The sequence below is a fragment of the Anthonomus grandis genome, chromosome 15 (genome assembly GCF_022605725.1).
Source record: "Anthonomus grandis grandis chromosome 15, icAntGran1.3, whole genome shotgun sequence".
Taxonomy (NCBI): Eukaryota; Metazoa; Arthropoda; class Insecta; order Coleoptera; family Curculionidae; genus Anthonomus; species Anthonomus grandis.
Window position 1 is genome coordinate 8,814,259 of NC_065560.1, and position 19,975 is coordinate 8,834,233.

Consider the following 19,975-nt stretch of genomic DNA (forward strand, 5'->3'; position numbering starts at 1 on the left):
ATGAGATGGACGAGGACTCCGATTACACCGTTAGTCAAGAAGAGATGGAAGGAGGTTCAGGTGTTGATGCAGAATCTGATAGTATAGACGAAGAGGGTGATTTGGAAGAAAGTGAAATCACCCCAGAAGTACCAACGAAGCGTTCCAGATCTAAAAGAAGCAAAACCGATGAAAGCAAATGGAAGAAACAAATTAGCTACGAAAATAGGGAAAAGAGGCTTAAGTACAAAGGAAAAAGAAAAGAAAATGATGGATGGAACTACAATATTGAAAGATGTGCCAAAAAACTAAAACCTCGGTGTAGCTGTAAGTTGAGTAGAAACGGCAACACGAAATGAAAATGTTTTTCGATTACTGAAAACTCTAGGCAAGAAATATTTGAAAATTTTTGGAGAAAGAGCTGGGGTGAAAAAAGAACCTATGTGAACACACTTTTAGTAGTAAAACCAATATCAAGACGAAGAGGAGAACAGGAAATATCTAGAAGACAAACATCCACTGAGTTTTATTTAAAAGATGGTTACAATCGAACAAGAGTATGTAAAAGGATGTTTTTGAATACACTCTGTGTTGGAGAAATCGTAATAAAGAAGTGGGCTAAAGAAACTGCAATAAGAAATGAGGCGGTTCAGAATCAACCTGAAAGTGGACTGGGAATTAAAAAAATTATTGAATTTTTTGATAGCTTGCCAAAACTGCAACTGAGTCCCACTATTGCAGAGCAAACACCACAAAGCTATATTCAGAAACAGTATGGTACTCCAAATCGCAACTCTACAGAGCTTACTCTAAGGATTTTTGTGAAGAAAATAATGTACAACCAATGTCCCGAGCAACCTTTTCTACAATTTTTGATCAGCAAAATTTATCTTTGTACCAGCCTAAAAAGGATAGATGTGATATTTGTGTGGCTTTTGAAACGAAAAATATTTCGCAAGAAGAGTACGATTTTCACCTTATTTTGAAAAACGAAGCACGAAAAGAAAAGACTAATGACAAAGAATCAGACAATGAAGTTTTTGCTATGGACTTGCAGTCTGTGTTACTTTGCCCAAAGTCAAACGTGAGCTCCCTTTATTATAAAACTAAGCTAATCATACATAATTTTACGATTTACGATTTAAAGCGTCAACAAGGTGAGTGCTTCTTGTGGAATGAAACAGAAGGTAAGGGAACAGCCAATGAGTTTGCTACAATAATAGTAAAATTTCTAAAAAGAAAAATTGAAGCCTGTTCTAATGACAAAAAACCAGACTATATTTTTTATAGCGATGGCTGCGCAGCACAAAACAGAAATTCTGTGTTAGCAAATGCGCTTTTTAACTTGGCAATTGAAAAAGAAGTAACCATAATACAAAAATACCTACAGAAGGGTCACAGTCAGGTGGAGGCGGACAGCATGCATTCAACTATAGAGAGGATGATTAGAAAGTCCAGAATTAACGTACCAGCTGATTACGTTGCGATTTGCCAAAAAGCATGTTTGAAAAGTGCTTATAGAGTATTTGTCACATGATTACTTTAAGAACGTAGAAGGGAAGATAAGTTTTATTGCATCCATACGACCTGGAAAAAGAGTAGGAGATCCTCAAGTAATTGACTTAAAAGCAATTAAGTACACTAGAGAAAACATGTTTTTTAAATTAAGACATTCAGAATTGCAATGGAAAACTTTTCCAGTCAGATTGCCTGCAAACCTCAAATGTGTAGACTTCGATACCTTGCCACCATTGTACAGAACCAGACTCCCCATAAAGAAGGAAAAATATGAACACTTACAGCAGCTGAAAAAAAGTTTACCTCATGAGTACCATGCATTTTACGATCAATTACATTATAATAAGTAGAATCCTGTAATTTGATCTTATTTTTTTAGTTATTTACGGTTAATTATTTTTAGGTCAGTCACTGGTATCTTAATTTTTGTAACCTAATAACTTGCAACTTGACCAGTAAGTTTAGAGTTATTTGTTGTGTTGTGAACAAGAAAGACACCTGTATGAATTTTTATTTTATGTAGAGGAAGAAAATAAAGACTATTTATTTCTAGAAAAAAAAACTGTATCTCCTATTTTTTATCAAAAAATTAGTTTATAAAAAATGTAGTATTTAAGCCTCAATACCAAAAATATTATTCTTTTACTTCACCTAACTTAACTAACACTCATTTAAACAAATTTCCTTTTAACCTATGTTAGTAGTACCCACATTAATTAGTTTTTTAGCTCTCCTGTAAAATTTTGCGAAATGGAGTTACGCACTTTGCGAATTACACTGACAATATGTTGCCAATAGAAATCACATGTAAAAATCATTCAATTGTAACTTTAGTGTAATAACCTTAATTTATTTCTGAAAAAATGTTGGTTTGTCTAATTTGTGTCTTGTTTTTGTCTGTATAATATACATATGTTTGTGTTAATTGTATAGTTTATAGGTGACAAATAGTATATATATACTATTTTATATTAAAATTATTTATTAAATTTTTTTTTAAATGTAATATGGTAATTATTAAGTAACCTCATTGTATAACTTATATTAGTTTTTCTTTTTTGATTAAATAAACAATATATAAGTAAGATTAGGGTTTGAATTTGTGTTATCCACATAATTATTTGTGTTTGAAAATTTAAGTAGTATGTTTTATGCCCTGCAAATCCTACAATAAATAGAAATTGCAAGTCATACAGTACTGAATTTTTTTTTCAATTTTGCAACAGAAGTTTTATATAAAATATTAAAAATACAATCGATGAAATGTATTTTTCCAAAGCAGGAAACAGTACTTTTTAAAATTGTCTGTAGGAAACACATCTAATAATGCCATAGTTTATTAAAATGATATGAACACATATGATCTCAGGCATATTGAATATTATTAAAACTAATATTATAGACTTAAAAACCCTATTAGGGAAGCTTCAGAAATATTTAACAATCTAGCAAAGGAAAAACAAAAAGTCTAATATAGCAACTTTCTGAAAAAAATAATATTATAAGTGTTAAGTAGCCACAAACTCTGGTACCAAAGCTCATAAAGTATTTTTTAGGTTTTATTTACTTAGTTTAAGTTGTGTGGGCGATGAGATGGTGTACTAGGTAGAAGAAGAGTTAACAACATAAATATTAAGTATCAAATTGTATATTGAATATAATTTATTGTAACTTGATTGCTGAAAAAAATTTTTTTTTTCTAAAAAAAATATATTGTGATAAGGGGGGTTAAATGTTAAAATTTACATCAGTTTAATCTACTATGTTCTGATAATGTTTTCACTTTAGCTACCTAGTTAATGCAATCATTTTACAAAGCGATACTAATAAAACATTGATTTTTATCAATTTTTCATTGTTTAAACAAAGTTCTACATAGTTCCATCCTACCTGTGCAAGATTTCCAGAATGGTCTCTCTTGGGCTTCTCTGGCTTTTTACGACTAAACATTTTAACGACAATTTAGGAAAGACTTTATAACTACACTATATAACAGAAAATTGGAAAATTACGGCTATTCTTTAATAATAATGTAACTTTTATTTATAGAAGATAAATCCTTGATTTCAAGAAAAACATGACTCAAAACAGTTAAAATCAGGAACGTCAAAGTTGTCAGTGTATTTGAACTACTGCACTCTAATTGGTCGTAGGACTTGACAACATGTTATACCATTGGCTAGACTATATTTTACTTTCACCAATCATTGGCAAGGTCCTAACAAACGTCAAAATCAGCAGTTTATTGTTGTTATATTTTCAGGTTATCTACGTGGAAGTTGTCAGATTCGTGAAGAAAAGTTGGGTTTTCTCTCGAAGAAATAATAAGAATATTGTAAAAAATGGGTCCACACCGAAGAAACGTTGACGATGTACTAGCCAGAATCAATTTTCCTTTGTTTACCCTTCAAATGCTCACAAATAGGCACGTATTAGTTGGCGGCGGTGGTGGATCATCCAAAACTGGTGTTGCTAATGGATTTGTAAGTCATGATTCCTTCTTTATTTATTAAAAGAACACTATTTAAAATGCTTTTGTTAAATTTTGGCTAAATTTCACATTTATTTACGTTATTTGGTATATTTGTTAAGGAGTTATTAATTAGAAACTTTGCCACAAACTTGACCTCATTTGGAGGTATTGATTATCATTTAAACATTAATTATCCTAATCTATAATTTTCTTCATGTATTTGGTGTATGTGTGAATGCAAGCAGATTTCAATATTGCCATATTTTTATCCTATTATATTATATTTGTAATATTATATTTATCAATGAATAATGGAGTCTAGACAGCTGCTCAGGGATGCTGATGTTCCCTGATGATTTTAGATTATTTAAATCTCTCTGTAATATTGAGAATACAGAGGCTATTCAAAATAACTTGAATTAGTCCTGAGTCGAGAGTTGCTGATGGATAAGTTCTAAAATTAAATTTAAGATTACTATGTTGTCATGATCATTTTTATATTAATAATAAAAGCCCTTAACCTATGGCTTATATCCTTAATATCTCTTACTACAATCTTTGATTTTTTTGCGTATCAAGGTTCATAGTTCAAGAGCAACTTAAAACTGCATCAGCATCAGAATTCTACTTAACTGGATTTTTTTCTTTTCTATTCTTATTTTTTCCTTTGCATATAATAATTATAAGTAACAGGTAACCATTTTAGGTTGATGGAAAGTATATGGAAAAAATAAGTGATCCTTTCTGTAACCATAAAGGTCACAATAGATTTATTTAGTAAATTACGAATTAAGGCTTTAAGAAAAAAGTTTTTTCTTATTCATAGATCTTAGGCTTTTTTTGAATTTTTTATATAATCATAACATAAAATGCCTATATGATGTAGACAGTGGCAGATCCACAGGGGTGCGCTCTCATTTTGAGACTGAGACTTGGAGTTTCCATTTTTTTCTCTAATACCAGCAAAGCCATAGTTCTTTAATTTTTGTAATAATATGTCCCTATCAATAGTTTCAAAAGCTTTCCTTAAGTCCAAGAACACCCCAACCACATATTTATTATTATCAAGATCAGTTTTTATTTTAGATAAGGTCAATTGAAGGGCTGATTCGCATGAATGCCCATGACGAAAACCTGATTGATTAGTCATCAAAATTTCATTACTTGTAATATGTTCCAAGATTTGATCATATACTGCCATTTCTATAACTTTTTCAATAGGAGGTAAAGTATTTATTGGTCTAAATTCACTGGCATTTATTGTATTATTGACCTTTGGAATTGGAATAATTGTGCTAGATTTTAGTTTTTCAGGGATTTCACCAGAGCTAAGAGATGTATTCAATAAATTCAATATAACATGACCAATAGTTTCAAATAAAGATTTTAAAATTTTTGCATTTAGTATTTCATGTATTGAATATTTATTGTCAAGTTTATTAATTATTTTTTGAGCATCAGATAAAGTCAATAACTTAAATTTAGACATTTCGAAATTTAAATTGGCATCAATATTATTCAATTTCTGTTGGCTTGGTATACTTTCATTAATTTGTTCAATACTAGCAACAAAATAAAAATTAAATATTTTTGCAATTTCCGAGCTATCTGTAAAGACTCTCTGTTCACCCTCACCATTAAAGAAAGTTGAATTTGGAACTTTAGAAACCCCTCCATTAATTACACTCTTCAATGTCCTCCACGTTTCTTTGGGATTACCCTTAAACATGTCTATCTTCTCAAAATAGTAATGTCCTTTCTTCAATCTCAAAAGATTAACAACATTATTCCTATGAGCTTTGAACTCAAAAGCCTAATATGAATTGTTAAAAAATGTAATCATATCATACAGCTTTCACTTGCATAATACCAAATCGAAAATAAAGGGTATAGAATGATAGAATTCTTAATAAGAAATGCTATGGAATTTTAACATTAATATAATGCTTTAGTCAGCAGAAAGTAACTTATTATTTACAAGACCTAAATAGAAATTCTTAGATACTTGTATTTGAAAGCATAGATACTTTGTTAGTATTTATCCTATAAGAGTATTAGTATAATTTATACCGTTAGAATTATAGGTCAATATAAGTCTGAACTATATGACTAAATCTGACTATATAAACAATGTTGTTCCTATACAACATTGTTTATATAGTATTGATCTAATTATTCTAGTTCAACTTTGTTCCTATATTTCTAAATTTAACATAAAAAATTATATCTAAATACCCCAAGTTGTCATTCCGTAAATGTATCATAATAAAGTGCAATAAAAAGATAAGAATGTCAATTTTGTTAATATATTGTAAAAGTAAAAGTAACAAGAAATAAAATAATAGAAATCACAAATGATAAATAACAGTGTTGTTGTTTCTTTAGTCAGCATGAAGGGATATATTAAATAGCTTTTCTTTACAGAAGGTCTAGGTCTGCTCAAACAATACATGATGTTTACAAAAGCTGCATTTATTACTAGAAATATGAATTTGCAGAAATGTACTTTAAATTACCATTCATACTAAATTATTATATATTTTTTTTAAATCTTATTTTCAACCTTATGTAAATCTACAGATCATGTTGCTTAATCACTAAATTTGGAAATAAATACGTAAAAAACCCAAGAAGTATGCTAACTTGTTTTAGGTATATTCTTTAATTATTAAATAAAATTTGTATATTTAAACAAAAATAAAAACTAAATGTTGTACAGTTTATGTTACTGCCAAGTTCTTTCCTGTTTTATTAATTCTTTTATTATTGAATAGACCCTTTTTTTCCGGTTATAATCCTTTATGGTTATAATAATTTTAAGTAGCAATGTATAATTTTGTTCCTATTTTTTAACCCCATCTGATGTATTAAATGTAATTAAATTGGAAGCAAAATAAGATTAAGTCATATAATGAGTAAAATAAGATTTCAATTACTCTATGACCTTAATCCATGCTTTTTTTAATAATGAATCTCTAAAGATATTTCGTTTTATATCATGCACTGTATTATAATGGCCATATTTATAGAATTAAAAGTAAACACTAGTACAATATTATATTTTTAAGATATTCTGCTTTCATATGCATAATACACATCCAGAATAGAGGTATAATAATAAAAATACTAATAATAATATTCTGTTAATGCCAACAACCATGTAACGACAAATCCATGTCACAAAGACATAAGAAAAGAAAATATATTTGAACTATAATAAATTTTAACTGATATTGCAACAAGCATTCTTAAATAAAACATATAAACATTCAAATTACAAAATACCAATTTAAAACAATGTGAAGAAAAATTAACAATTAAAAAGGACCTATTGCGTTATTAACTAAAAGTAATGGAGTAGTAATGCCTGTTTAATAACAAACCAATCACTTTTTCTCTCTGCTTCTGCTCTCTTAAAAGGATTTAAATTTTGAATACATTGCTTATTTTGTGGTAGCATTAGATAAGCCCTCACCATTCTGAAATGTGCACCATTCTCAAGGCAGAATGATGTAGTGGAATTTTGAGTTGGTCTGTGGTCCTAGTTACTATGGCCATGCCACCAGAATAATGCTCAGAATTTATTCAGAAGAAGGTACTTTTTTACAAAACACACCAAGAATAAATAGAAAAGTGAAGGAGCTGCCAGCATTCTAAGTGACCAAAAAGGACTCCTACAAGATTACCTAGATCCCAAATGCAGCATACATCTAATGATTCTTTTTTGGTATTTAAAAATATTAATAGCTTTTCCAGATGAGCCTCAGAAAATGTTACTATATGTGATAATTGATTGAATGTGGACAAAATAGAACATTTAAATACTATTTATAAGTGTCTTGGATGTGAGTTAATTGTTTATCGATTCTCGAGGTAATTTTTCTGCTTATTCTTTGTGAAGCTTAACTACTATTTTAGCAAAATTAATTTTTTTATAATATATTATTGTAATTGTAATAGTCATTATAATTCTCTCGATAATTGCAACATAGGGTTGAGCACATAAATATGGCTTTGTATTTTGGTCGTCATTATCATGGTAAAGACCATTATTTCTACAATATTTCTTGCCTCCTTATCATTTGTCAAAAATGCACATGATTTTTATAAACTTTTAATATTGAAAAGTCTTCAAGAATTTTAAATATCCGAATTTTTCTTTCCAGGAAATCTTTGAACTATCACATGATGGCAAGAAATTCCATGTTGAAGAAGTCACAAGACATGAAACGGGCCCTAACGTAGTAATGAACTGTGCAGTATCAAAAACGGTCGACGGAAAACACACTTACCTTGTAGCTGGTCAAGAAAGTCATTGCCAACTCTACAAGGTCAATACTGAACTTGGTATGTAGTTTGTTTAGTTTGGTGTCAACCACTGACTTTCTAAGTTAATTTTCATTAAATTAATTTATTAATAATAACATATTTTTTAGTAACCTTAGAAAATGGTAACATAGAAACTATAGGCCATAATCATTCAGATGATAAATCTGAACTTCGAGAAAGAAAGCCAAAGGCGAAACAAAAAAATGACGCCAAGAAAACTGTTAAAAAAAGACTAAAGTTTGTGTTAAGTCCATCAGAAAGTGTTCAGACAGATTTTAATGGTACCGAGCCCTTATGTAGGGTACTTAGAATTCACCCTAATGGTAAAATAATGGCTACAGGTGGTACAGATGGTGATGTAAGAATTTGGAAATTTCCCAATTTGCAACCCTTAGCAAAACTCAAAGGACATAGCAAAGAAATTGATGATATTGATTTTAGTACCTTTGGCAATTATTTAATAACTGTGGCAAAAGATGGTTTAGCAATACTCTGGGACTGTGTGAAGGGTACGGAAATTAAGAGGCTCACATGGCAGCAGCCTAAGGGGTCAAAATATTTGTATAAAAGATGTAGGCAAGTACAAGTTAGTTGTTTTGAATAGAATATGTAAAATGTTTTGTTTTTCAGGTTTGCTCCTATAGAAAAAGAACATAAATCAGCACTTTACATGTTAACCAACCCAACTGGGGTAGCCAAAAAACAAAAGTCATATTTGCAGCAATGGTTTCCTGAGCATGGTATGTTTAAATGAAAATCTTTATCTAATTACCGCCTTTCTTTCACCAAACAATGTTCAATCAAAAATTATTATTTTTTTTTTGTGCACCAAAAGGTACATTATTCGCGAAGAGATCTACATTTCAATAATTAGGATTGTTTAGTTTTGTTTATTAAGTTTGGAAAGTATACTACAGTTAAACCAAATTATACAGAAAGAAAGAAAACAATTTGCAAAAAAAAATCAATAAACGGTTACAACAATCAGTCTGTATGAACTCAAAGCACAGTGGTTGTACATAATGACTAACATTTCAAACTTGGGGTTGGAGGTTATGTCTGAACCTTGTGTTTACAAAAATTTTGCCCCATTATTTTTGGGAGTTTTATAATCAAACTTTAACTAAAAAAGTATGCAATCAGTAGTATTTTGTATCCTGCTTCAGCACAAGTAGTAGTGTACAGGATCTATAAGTATTTTTGGAGTTTTGTGAAAGTGTGGTTAGGAAGGCGAAAACATGGTCAATTTATGCAACACTTGCAATGAATCCATACCAGACGGATCTAAAATAGTGGTTTGTGACAGCTGCCACATAGTTATGCACAACACGGAAGGGTGCACTGGGTTAAATGCATCAGAGCTAAGGGCTGTTGTCATTCAGAAACGAACTATGATGTATTTCTGTAAACCATACAGAGAAGCATTTAAAAGCGCCCCAGCCCTTTTAAGACAAGTGGGAGAGCTAAAGAAAGAAATTAAGGTTATAAAAAGGGAGCTGGAATCAGTAAAAAATCAGAAGTGTAAGCATGAATCTGCTGAGTTGGTTACTGAGCAGTTATTCAACGAGATGCAGGAAAGAACAACTAGATCTAGAAATTTATTAATTTATGGTGCAAATGAGTCTAATCGAACCGATTTAACTGAATCGAAGATGACAAGAAAGCGTTACAAGATGTCTTTAAGCTGATGAAGGTAGATCAAGGACTCGATAAAGTTGAAAAAGTCCTTAGAATTGGCACTAAAAAGACAGGCTCATGCTGGCCATTAAAAGTGGTCTGTACTGAACAGGCTTTTGTTAAAGAAGTATTAAAAGTTAAGAAAAAATTGTCGGGGACTAAGTACAGCATTAATCTATATCACACGATGATGCAAAGAGACCAGTTTAGGAAGGTAAAAACTGAGCTGCAAGAGAGGAATGCCGAAGAAAATGATAGTTACATCATTAGGTACATTAATGGATGTCCCAAGGTTGTAAGGAAAGACAGCCTGAGAGATAACACACGTAACACGAGAAAAAACTAGCCAATACCCCATTACAAATGTATTACCAGAATGTGGGAGGGCTTCGTACCAAAATTGCTGAGTTGAACTTAATGTTGGATTATTCAAGTTATGATATTATTGTTATTACGGAGAGTTGGTTAAATGAGGACATTTTTTCGGAAGAACTTAGTTGCTGTAATTACAGTATATTTCGTGCTGATAGAAATGTGCAGATTACATCAAAAAGTAGAGGTGGTGGAGTGCTAATAGAGGTAAAAAATCACATACAAGCTTCAATCATTAAAAAGACAGACTCTCACTTTGAACAGCTGTTTTTGTTATGTAAATGTTCAGGATCAAGTTTTGTAGTTGGCGGTATACATATTCATATGTATACCGCCCCGGGGGAATATATACATATTCCCCCAGGGTCCTCTGATGATATCTATAGTGATCACTGCATCACAATTGAAGAAATCTGTTCTGTGTATCCTAGCACTAAGTTTTACATGATAGGTGACTTCAATTTGCCAGGGGTACATTGGTCAAATGCTCATAATGGGGTCCAAGTAGACTGTCCAACAAATTCACCAGCCTTGTTTCTAGCACAAATATATGGTTTTTTTAGTATGTACCAAATGATTGATATGCCAAATAGCAGGGATGTGTTCCTGGATCTTCTGTTTACCAACGATAGCGCCATGAAATGTTTTAAGTGTCCAGATCCACTTTTTTGTGACTCAATTCATCATATTTCTTATACCTGTAATTTTAGAGTAGACAACAATGTAATGTTGGATTCACTTAAAGTTGAGGAATTTTATTTTGATTTTAAAAATGGGAACTATCAGGGTTTAAATGATTTTTTTTTCTATAAATTGGGATACTATTTTTAATGATAGCGATATTAACATTATGGTGTCATAGTTCTATAACATTTTAAATTTTGGTATACAATGTTTTGTGCCTCAAAAAAAATATAAGACATCTAGCTTTCCTCCATATTTTTCTACCGAATTAAGAAGATTGGTATTTCTCAAAAAAAGTAAGCATAAAAAATACCAACTATCCCATGATGAAAGAGATTATCATGAATTAACCGTTCTGAGAGCTCAGTGTAAAAGGTTAAGTCAAGAGTGCTACAGAAATTATCTTGCTACTTTGAATGAGAACTTGACTAGTAATCCGAAAAATTTTGGGAAGTTCGTTAATAAGAAAAGAGCATCTAACATTGTACCAAGGGAAATTTTTTTAGATAATAGTGTTGCAACTGATGGTCAGCAGATTGTTGATTTATTCGCTACTCACTTTTTTGCAGTCTATTCAAATGCAAACACAACCCCACCTGAAAAGTCTTTTAGCCAAATTAATATTGACTGTCCTGTCATAAGTCTGGCTGAGGTGTTTGATAAGCTGGGGGCTTTGCCTAATAAGTTAACGATTGGTCCAGATGGAATCCCCAATATTCTTTTAAAAAACTGTCGATATGCACTATCACAGCCGCTGTGTGAACTTTTTGACTTATCTCTTATTTCTGGAACATTTCCAGACATATGGAAAGAAGGTTATATTTCTCGTATTTTTAAATCAGGGTCGAGGGATGATGTCAAAAATTATCGTAGTGTGTCCATAGTGTCATCCATCCCCAAAATTTTTGACAGCCTTACGTTTGCCCATTTAAATTGGCAATGTAGAGAAATTATTGTTGAGGAACAGCATGGTTTTAGAGGTGGTCGGTCCAAATTTACTCATATACCACAACAAGTTGTCAAATGGCTTGGAGAGGGGGTATCAAATTGATGCTGTATATACAGACTTCTCCAAGGCGTTTGACAAGGTAAATCATTTGTTATTAATTGAAAAATTGAGAAATATAGGTTTTTCTGATAGATTGCTAAAATGGTTGCTTAGCTTTCTTAGTGATAGAAAGCAAGTGATTAAACTTGGTAATTTTATATCTAAGGTGATTGAAGTTTGTTCTGGAGTGCCACAAGGCGGACACTGCTCTCCTTTACTATTTAGTTTGTTTGTTAATGACCTTAGGGATGTCTTGGAGTATTGTGAATTTTTAATGTTTGCTGATGACCTCAACTTTTCTTGGTTATTATGAATGAACTTGATATCTTTTCGATAAATCTTGATAGCCTTTCTCTGTGGTGCCAAAATAATTTGTTAGATTTGAATATTAATAAATGCTTCCAAATTTCATTTCATAGGAAAAAAAGTAGGATACCATCATTTTACACAATTAACGGCCAGAAACTTCAATTAAAGGATGTTGCTAAGGATTTAGGAATACTGTTTGACACGAAATTAAACTTCTGCAATCATATAGACCAAATAGTAGTAAAAGCTAATAGAATGTTGGGTTATACGCTTAGAAATTATAAGGGGTTATCATTGCAAGCTGTCAAATCTGTATATGTGGGATTGGTACGATCACAGCTTGAGTATGGCTCAATTATCTGGACTCCCCAGTATAATGTCTATAAGTCATTACTGGGGAGTGTGCAACACAAATTTTTAAGATATTATAACTACATGTTTAATTTAGATCTTATTGCTAATCATGATTATTCCCAAATATTGAATTATGTTAAAGTTTTGTCTTTGGATAAAAGAAGAACAATGTATGACATCTGTTTTATCTATAAGTTGTTGAATGGTATTACATCCTGTCCGGATTTACTTTCCCAAGTTAAATTTTCTATTCCTCATAGAACACTTAGACAAAATAATTTATTTCATATTGGGTTCCATAGAACCAATTATGGTAAAAACTCTTTTTTGGAGAGATCTCTAGATTTTTTGGATCGGGAGGAGAGGCTAGATGTTTTTAGCAATTCATATGGGTCTTTTAAGGGTAGTTTAATGAAAATTTTGAATACTTAGTATTGTTCAATTAATCTTTTCAATTAATATGTTGTTTGATGGGTAAACCAAGTGAGAATGTATGTTCCTAATCTATTAGTTAACACAAAGATATTTTTTTTTTTATTTATTTACTTTAGAGTCTTTTTTTTTAGTTAAGTACTTTAACTCTTAATAGTTTAAGTAAGGATTATTAATTATTGACATAACTGTATTTTATAATTTATTTTTTTTTGTAATGGGGGTTTCCCGTTTAATGAATAAAAAAAAAAACATTGATAAAAAGCAATTCTCTTTTAAGATTGTTCAGTCCAATGCAGAAAACGTCAAGGAAGTGCACCATAATATATATTGTCATAATTATTTGCATAAATACGTTTTATCCGACGACTCTCTGGTTGAAATAGTTGCAATAGCGTAGTTCTCCTTGACGGGATTCTAAATCGGAGGTTACTATCAAGTAGTAGCAAGATATCAGATTATTGACGAGTTCTCATGCATTAGTTAGAAGTAGTTGTATAGCAAAAGTAGTTGAATGTCCTCTGTTAAAACTATGCGCATTGATCCATGGAAAGAAGAAAGGCTCCTTTGTAGTTCGGTACATCAGACCCGTTGCCCGATTTAAAACCGGGGAAGAGTTTGGTTTTTTCCGAACAAGACGGAAATAAACTGTCGGTAACTATTCCCTGTATCTGGTATACCACCCTTGTGAAAATATAGGTGGAATTTCGTTGGATCTTACTCTCACTTATATTCACTCTTACTTATATTCAAATTTGCTATGTGTTGTTCAATCCCCTTCTCTGTAAAGAGGCTGCGGGCATAAAAAATGTTGGAGATCTTATCGTTAGCACTTGCGAAATGGTCCAATTAGCATGATTGAAAATACAAAATTCACTTACCAAAAATTATATCCTAAAATACAGAATAATCAAACCTCATTAAAACTTAAACCGAAATATTATATACAAGAAAACAATTATATGGTTACGTTATCAAAACAAAAGAAGCAATAAAGCAATGTTGGACAATACTGAGAAAAATAGAAAAGAACTAAAACATAAGATATAAATATGGGAGAGTCGAGTCGCGGGACCTTCGGATTCAAACGTAGAATCGGATTTCACAAATTCAATTGTACATCTTCGATGTTGGGTAGAGAAGGAAGAGATAATTTTTCGTATATAATCATTTCTATCTATGGAATGGAAAACAAGGTATCTTAATAACCGTCGGCGCATTAATAATTCGAAGAATAATTGGAAATTCTGTTCAAAAAGTTCAGCTTGGCTACTGCGGATGATATAAATCAATACTTTGTTGGTCCCGGAGGGTCATTGGCTGCGGATCCAGATACAGTAGATTTCTATCTGCAAAACAAATTAACTTTTTACCTTGTATTCATCCTAAATGGCTACTAAGCATGAACACGTCTCCGCTTATTATTTAACTAATGACACCCAGATCTGCATAACTTTTCGTCTTAAATAAACGTACTTTGGAAACCAATGCCCAGCTTACAAAAGACTCTAATGTGCATAGGAATGTTTCTATTATTCATGGCCTGAAACGGAATCCTAAAAAATAGTCAAAAGTCAAAATATACTTTATTTACTAAGCTTACAAACTTGTGATAGAAGCTTCCTAATCCTAGAATTTACAATAGTAGTAGTTGTTTAGTTACACTTAATACAGAATCCATTTTGATTATGCATAGGTATATATTTTATAATCATCAAACAAAAAACTAGAAAAGAAAAGGTAAGAACTAACATAAAACAAACAAAAAAATCTAAAGAAGCATTTAGATGCTCCGCAACTGCAAAAGATCTGGGGTTGATGCTTCATGTAGATCTGAGATTTTCAGATCATGTCAATAACTGTATTAAGAAAGTGTTTGTTATTCTTAAATTAATTTTCAATCAAAGGCAACTAGTGAATACTCCATTGAGAAAATTGTTTGTTATAGCTTGGTACTATTGCAGTTTAACTTTTGGGAGGTTGTTTATGGTCCATGCTTATTCGAGGAGAACATGAAATTACTTTAAGAAAATAAAAAAACTCTTTGTGAAGGTGGTTAAACATGAAGAAAAAGAGAACGCTTCACAGTTAATTATTCTTAAAAAATGTCTCAAATATTTGTTAAAAAAAATTAGCAATAGCTTCACCTTTTCACAAAACTACTTTATTTAAACAGTCATTAGTTATTAGGTTTCTCTGCGTTATAACAAAATTCCAGGAAAGCTTAAGCACGTTCCTTATTGTAAGGATTTGATAACTTGGTGGTAAAGGGTAATCAAAAGAAACATCTCGTTTCTACATAGTCTGATTTTAATCTGTGTTACCTTTGTTACAAAATTGGTGTCAGTATATATTGGTCAATGCTTAGCTATGCAATTTCATCACTGGTTATAATAATGTAATATATAGTTTATTTAATCGGTATACTCGTGCACGAAAAACAATAATTATATTAAATATACAGGGTGTTCTACCTCTACATTACATTATAATAAATTTGAGTTCCGTAAAACGGGGCTACTTAAAAAGGCGAAGTAATATTATAATTGATCTAAGCATCTTCTAAAAGCGACAATCGGTGAAGAAAAAAATTACAGTTGAGAGCGATAGAGATTTAGACCCTCAAACATTTTTTGATTTAGAGGAAATAGTTTCAAGTAGTGACAGTTGTATGTATACCTGCATTTTAAATTAGATTTCCAACCAATTTTGTAAAAAAAATATTTATTTTTTCTTTAATGTGAAGAGGACTAGATTTTTTTTTGAGTATTACATCTTTCAGCACTTACCCAAAGTAATCTAAAATAATTTTAGTTTCTATGAACGTAGCTTTGTAGAAGTTAGTTAGGACCTTTTAAATATTTGATCGGGAATTGTATGATATTTATATGCTTTCGGTCTCGTTAAACTATTTATAGGTTTTTCTTATTATACATAATATATTCGTCACACGACTCTGTAAAAATTTATCTACCCATAGTGTTTTTGATTTTTATAATATGAATACCAACGAATTATTTGTAAGTCTATTAGATATACGTAGGTTAAGCAAGGAAATGCCGCTTCAACTTCGCCTTTTTGTAAAGCATGATTTAATTTTTTTCAATAGGCATTATTATTATAAATTATTCAAACAAGTCTATGATCCAAACTATTCCGATTTGGTTAATTAAAAGTATTTAAGGGAATAATATTATCTCCTACTGACCTTTCAAGATCAGCTTAATTGTTTCCTGTAATGTCTCGTATTTATGAATATCATTAGTAAACATTTAATGATGATCCGATTTATTATTATAAGAATACAGGGTGTCCCGGTTCATGTGGAAAATCTCTCGAATCCAGGTAGAACATCGAAAAATAATACCGAACGTTCCTATAAAAAAATTCCTACAGGCCTTTTTTACGAAGATACAGCCTCCTAAAGGACGCTGCTGGAAATTTGGATTTTCATAAATTACTTTTAAACTACCCGGTAGAATTTAATAAAAATTTTAGGTGATGAACACTATCAGGGACCTCTTAAAATGACATCCTTAAAATACATTTACCTTGTTTACTTTACCAGGGGCGAACTAGGTTGTACAGTTTAATGCGTATATTTTTAACACCCTGTATGTTAAAGTCTAAAAAAAATAAATTTGGATACCTTGAACTCTAGGCTAGAAAAAAGGTACTCTTGTTCATTATCGATAAAATGAACCGTTTTGGAGAAAAATAATAATAAACGAGCCAATGTTTTTTTTTTATTATTTTTTTTTTAAATGAGATAAGTACGCTATACAGTGCGCTATACAGTGGTGTCCTAAAAAATACTTTTACAAAATAAAAAAAAAAACCTATGATGAGTGTATGTTTTTAAATTAGAAAAAACAACTTACAAAAAAATGCCAAAAACCAAATATGTAAACAAAAGTTAAATTCTTCAATACGAGCAATAAACAATTAATTATTAAAAACTTCATAAGTAGGTTCGACGTGGGCTCCGTGAACTCTAACACATTCGCGGGCACGACGAATCGAGGACTGCTGCACTCGCCACAATAACTCAAGATTGTTTTTTATATTATCACAATGAAATGTAATTCTTTGGAGCAGTTCTTTCCGAGTATCGACTGAGGTGGAATACACCAAGGTTTTGAGGTGACCCCATAGATAAAAATCTAATGGTGTTAGATCGGGAGGCCGAGGAGGCCAAGCAACAGGTCCTCCTCTACCTATCCAACGGTTTTCAAAAGTATTATTTAAGTGGTGTCTTACAGCAAGGCTAAAATGGAGTGGGGCTCCATCATGCATAAAATACATATCTCGGCGGGTTGCAAGGGGCAAATCTGCTAATAAATCTGGAAGATTGTTCTGAAGGAACTCCAAATAAAGTTCTCCGTTTAAACGTGGTGGCAGTTCAAATGGCCCAATCAAAAAATTGCCAATAATTCCTGCCCAGATATTTATTGATTGGAATTGATGTTGATGATAAGAAATAATAGTATCACGGGGATTTTCATCAGCCCATACATGCGAGTTATGTAAGTTTTCAATTCCATTTTTGGAATTGAAAACCCTGCTTCATCCGTAAAAAGAATCGTGCTGATAAAGTTAGGGTTATTTCGCTGCTGATCTAACAGCCAGTTTGCGAAGTGTATTCTAGGAGCAAAATCTCTGGGCAGTAGTTCATGCACTTTTTGTAAGTGATATGGGTACAACAGTTGTTCTTGAAGTACCTAAGGCTAATTTTCGAGTACTCGTTGTAGGAGTGTCAGCTACAGCGTCTAAAATATTTTCTTGCAATTGCACTGTTCGTGCTGTTCTCTTCCGACCACCATTATTCTTTTTTTTCAAAACATCCTAAAATTGCATTAAAGAAATTTAATAGTATTACCTCATTAAGTGGAAAACAGAAACCTACCAGTTTTCCTTAGACGTTGATCAACACGTTGAAATGTTTTCTGATCCGGAATAATGCGATTGGGAAATCTTTCTTCGTACAATCTTTTTGCTTCCAATGCATTGCAAGACGCCAGACCATACATAAGATGCATATCTGCATACTCAATAAAAGTAAACTCTATATTTTGACGTAATTTAAATTAAAGTTACCAAAAAATACAAAAATTAAAAAAATATTATCAAATAAAGGATGAATATGTTGACAAAGATTAGGTTTAAATGATAGGTATTTGCTAAATTTGGAGTATAGCAACGTTTGTAACAATATTGCGTTCAAAAATGCAAAAATTCCGATAAATAAGTCAGGTACAATACAATTGGTTTACATTATTTTTTGAGTTTTTTTTATGTTTAGTTTTTATCTTAAGAATAACAAAAAAGAAATAAATAAATAAACGTATAATAAATAAGAAATATTTTGTAAAAGTATTTTTTAGGACACCACTGTATTTTTAGGAACATGTATTTTTTTTAAATTAAATGACTTACATCGAAATTTTCTGGTCTTTGAATAACTGGCGTACTTATCTCATTTAAAAAAAAAATAAAAAATAAAACATTGGCTCGTTTATAATTTTTTTTCTCCAAAACGGTTCATTTTATCGATAATGTACAAGAGTACTTTTTTTTAGCCTAGGGTTCAAGGTATCCAAATTTATTTTTTTTAGACTTTAACATACAGGGTGTTAAAAATATACGCATTAAAGTGTACAACCTAGTGCGCCCCTGGTAAAGTAAACAAGGTAAATGTATTTTAAGGATGTCATTTTAAGAGGTCCCTAATAGTGTTCACCTAAATTTTTTATTAAATTCTACCGGGTAGTTTAAAAGTAATTTATGAAAAACCAATTTCCAGCAGCGTCCTTTAGGAGGCTGTAAAGAAGGCCTGTAGGATTTTTTTTATAGGAACGTTCAGTATTATTTTTCGATGTTCTACCTGGTTCCGAGAGATTTCCCACATGAACCGGGACACCCTGTATAAGCTTAATCTGATTACATATTTTAATTCAGGTGTAATTAAAAGGTCGGCAGAGTTTGACGAGTCTGTATCTGCCTTGGCTGTGAGAGATGATGGGAGATTTGTGGCTGTAGGCACAATGTTCAGCGGGTCTGTAGCAATTTATGCTTCATTTAGCTTACAGGTAACTTGTAATTTATATTATTTAGAAAAAAAAATAATAATATGTATTTTAAGCGTATATTAAACATCCCTGGGGCACATTCCATGTTTGTAACCGGATTAGAATTTTTACCAGTGGCCAACCAAGAAAATCACACTGTTTGTAGCGTGGCAGAGGCTGCTGTTTTGTCTATATCGGTCGACAATCAAGTTTGCATTCACACATTACCTTATAGAAGTAAGTGATATCTAAATATTTTAATATAACTTCATGATGCCTAACATAAATTAATTTTTTTTTCAGAAACTATTCCTTTATGGTTAGCAATAGTAATTCTTATGTTTACAATGTTTTTGACATTTTTATTTTGTTCATATATAGATATATAAGTAATTTATTGATTGATTTTTTATGGAAGGTAATGTGAAATGAATCATATACGCAATGCTTTTCGACATTAAATTCTTCATTTGTAATTGGTAGCGAAATTTGAAAAATATTTCAATAATTGATGAAATACAGTAAAGTATTGTGTTATATTTACATTTTCGGAGGTTGAAAGGCCGAATCCATTTTAAATAAAAAACTATTAAAATTGTTATAACATAACTTAGTTTTTATTGCTTTATCCTTTAAAACCATTTACATGCAAAAATCGTCACTGCTGCCGCAAAATCCTTTCCAAGCATACAAACAAACAAATTTATTTGTAGCATAATAAAAGTCTTACAT

The 19,975-nt window shown here is 31.2% G+C and overlaps 3 protein-coding genes across 4 annotated transcripts in view; 2 read left to right on the plus strand and 1 right to left on the minus strand.

Moving 5' to 3' along the window:
* The window catches only part of LOC126745377 (coiled-coil and C2 domain-containing protein 1-like), a 29,908-nt gene extending 26,316 nt beyond the window's left edge, over positions 1–3,592 (minus strand). For both annotated transcript variants that reach the window (XM_050453203.1, XM_050453202.1), the window contains exon 1: positions 3,388–3,592. In XM_050453203.1, coding sequence (XP_050309160.1) covers positions 3,388–3,447 — 60 coding nt within the window. In that variant the 5' untranslated portion in view covers positions 3,448–3,592. The remainder of the gene's footprint in view (positions 1–3,387) is intronic.
* LOC126745381 (mitochondrial chaperone BCS1) overlaps positions 1–19,975 on the plus strand; it is a 479,053-nt gene that overhangs the window by 420,304 nt on the left and 38,774 nt on the right. The gene's annotated exons all lie outside the window — the stretch shown is intronic.
* LOC126745380 (prolactin regulatory element-binding protein) lies at positions 3,568–19,852 on the plus strand. Its single transcript, XM_050453207.1, has 8 exons — positions 3,568–3,707; positions 3,761–3,980; positions 8,137–8,317; positions 8,407–8,875; positions 8,930–9,039; positions 19,134–19,264; positions 19,318–19,480; positions 19,547–19,852. The coding sequence occupies exons 2-8, from the start codon at positions 3,840–3,842 to the stop codon at positions 19,630–19,632; spliced, it is 1,281 nt and encodes a 426-aa protein (XP_050309164.1). The 5' UTR covers positions 3,568–3,707; positions 3,761–3,839; the 3' UTR covers positions 19,633–19,852.

Bases quoted from the DNA above. Each gene is read 5' to 3' on its own strand.
- LOC126745380 (XM_050453207.1), top strand. From the start codon at position 3,840: ATGGGTCCACACCGAAGAAACGTTGACGATGTACTAGCCAGAATCAAT. The intron at 9,040-19,133 runs GTATGTTTAAAT...ATTTTAATTCAG, and splicing joins GCAATGGTTTCCTGAGCATG to GTGTAATTAAAAGGTCGGCA. The intron at 19,481-19,546 runs GTAAGTGATATC...TTTTTTTTTCAG, and splicing joins TCACACATTACCTTATAGAA to AAACTATTCCTTTATGGTTA.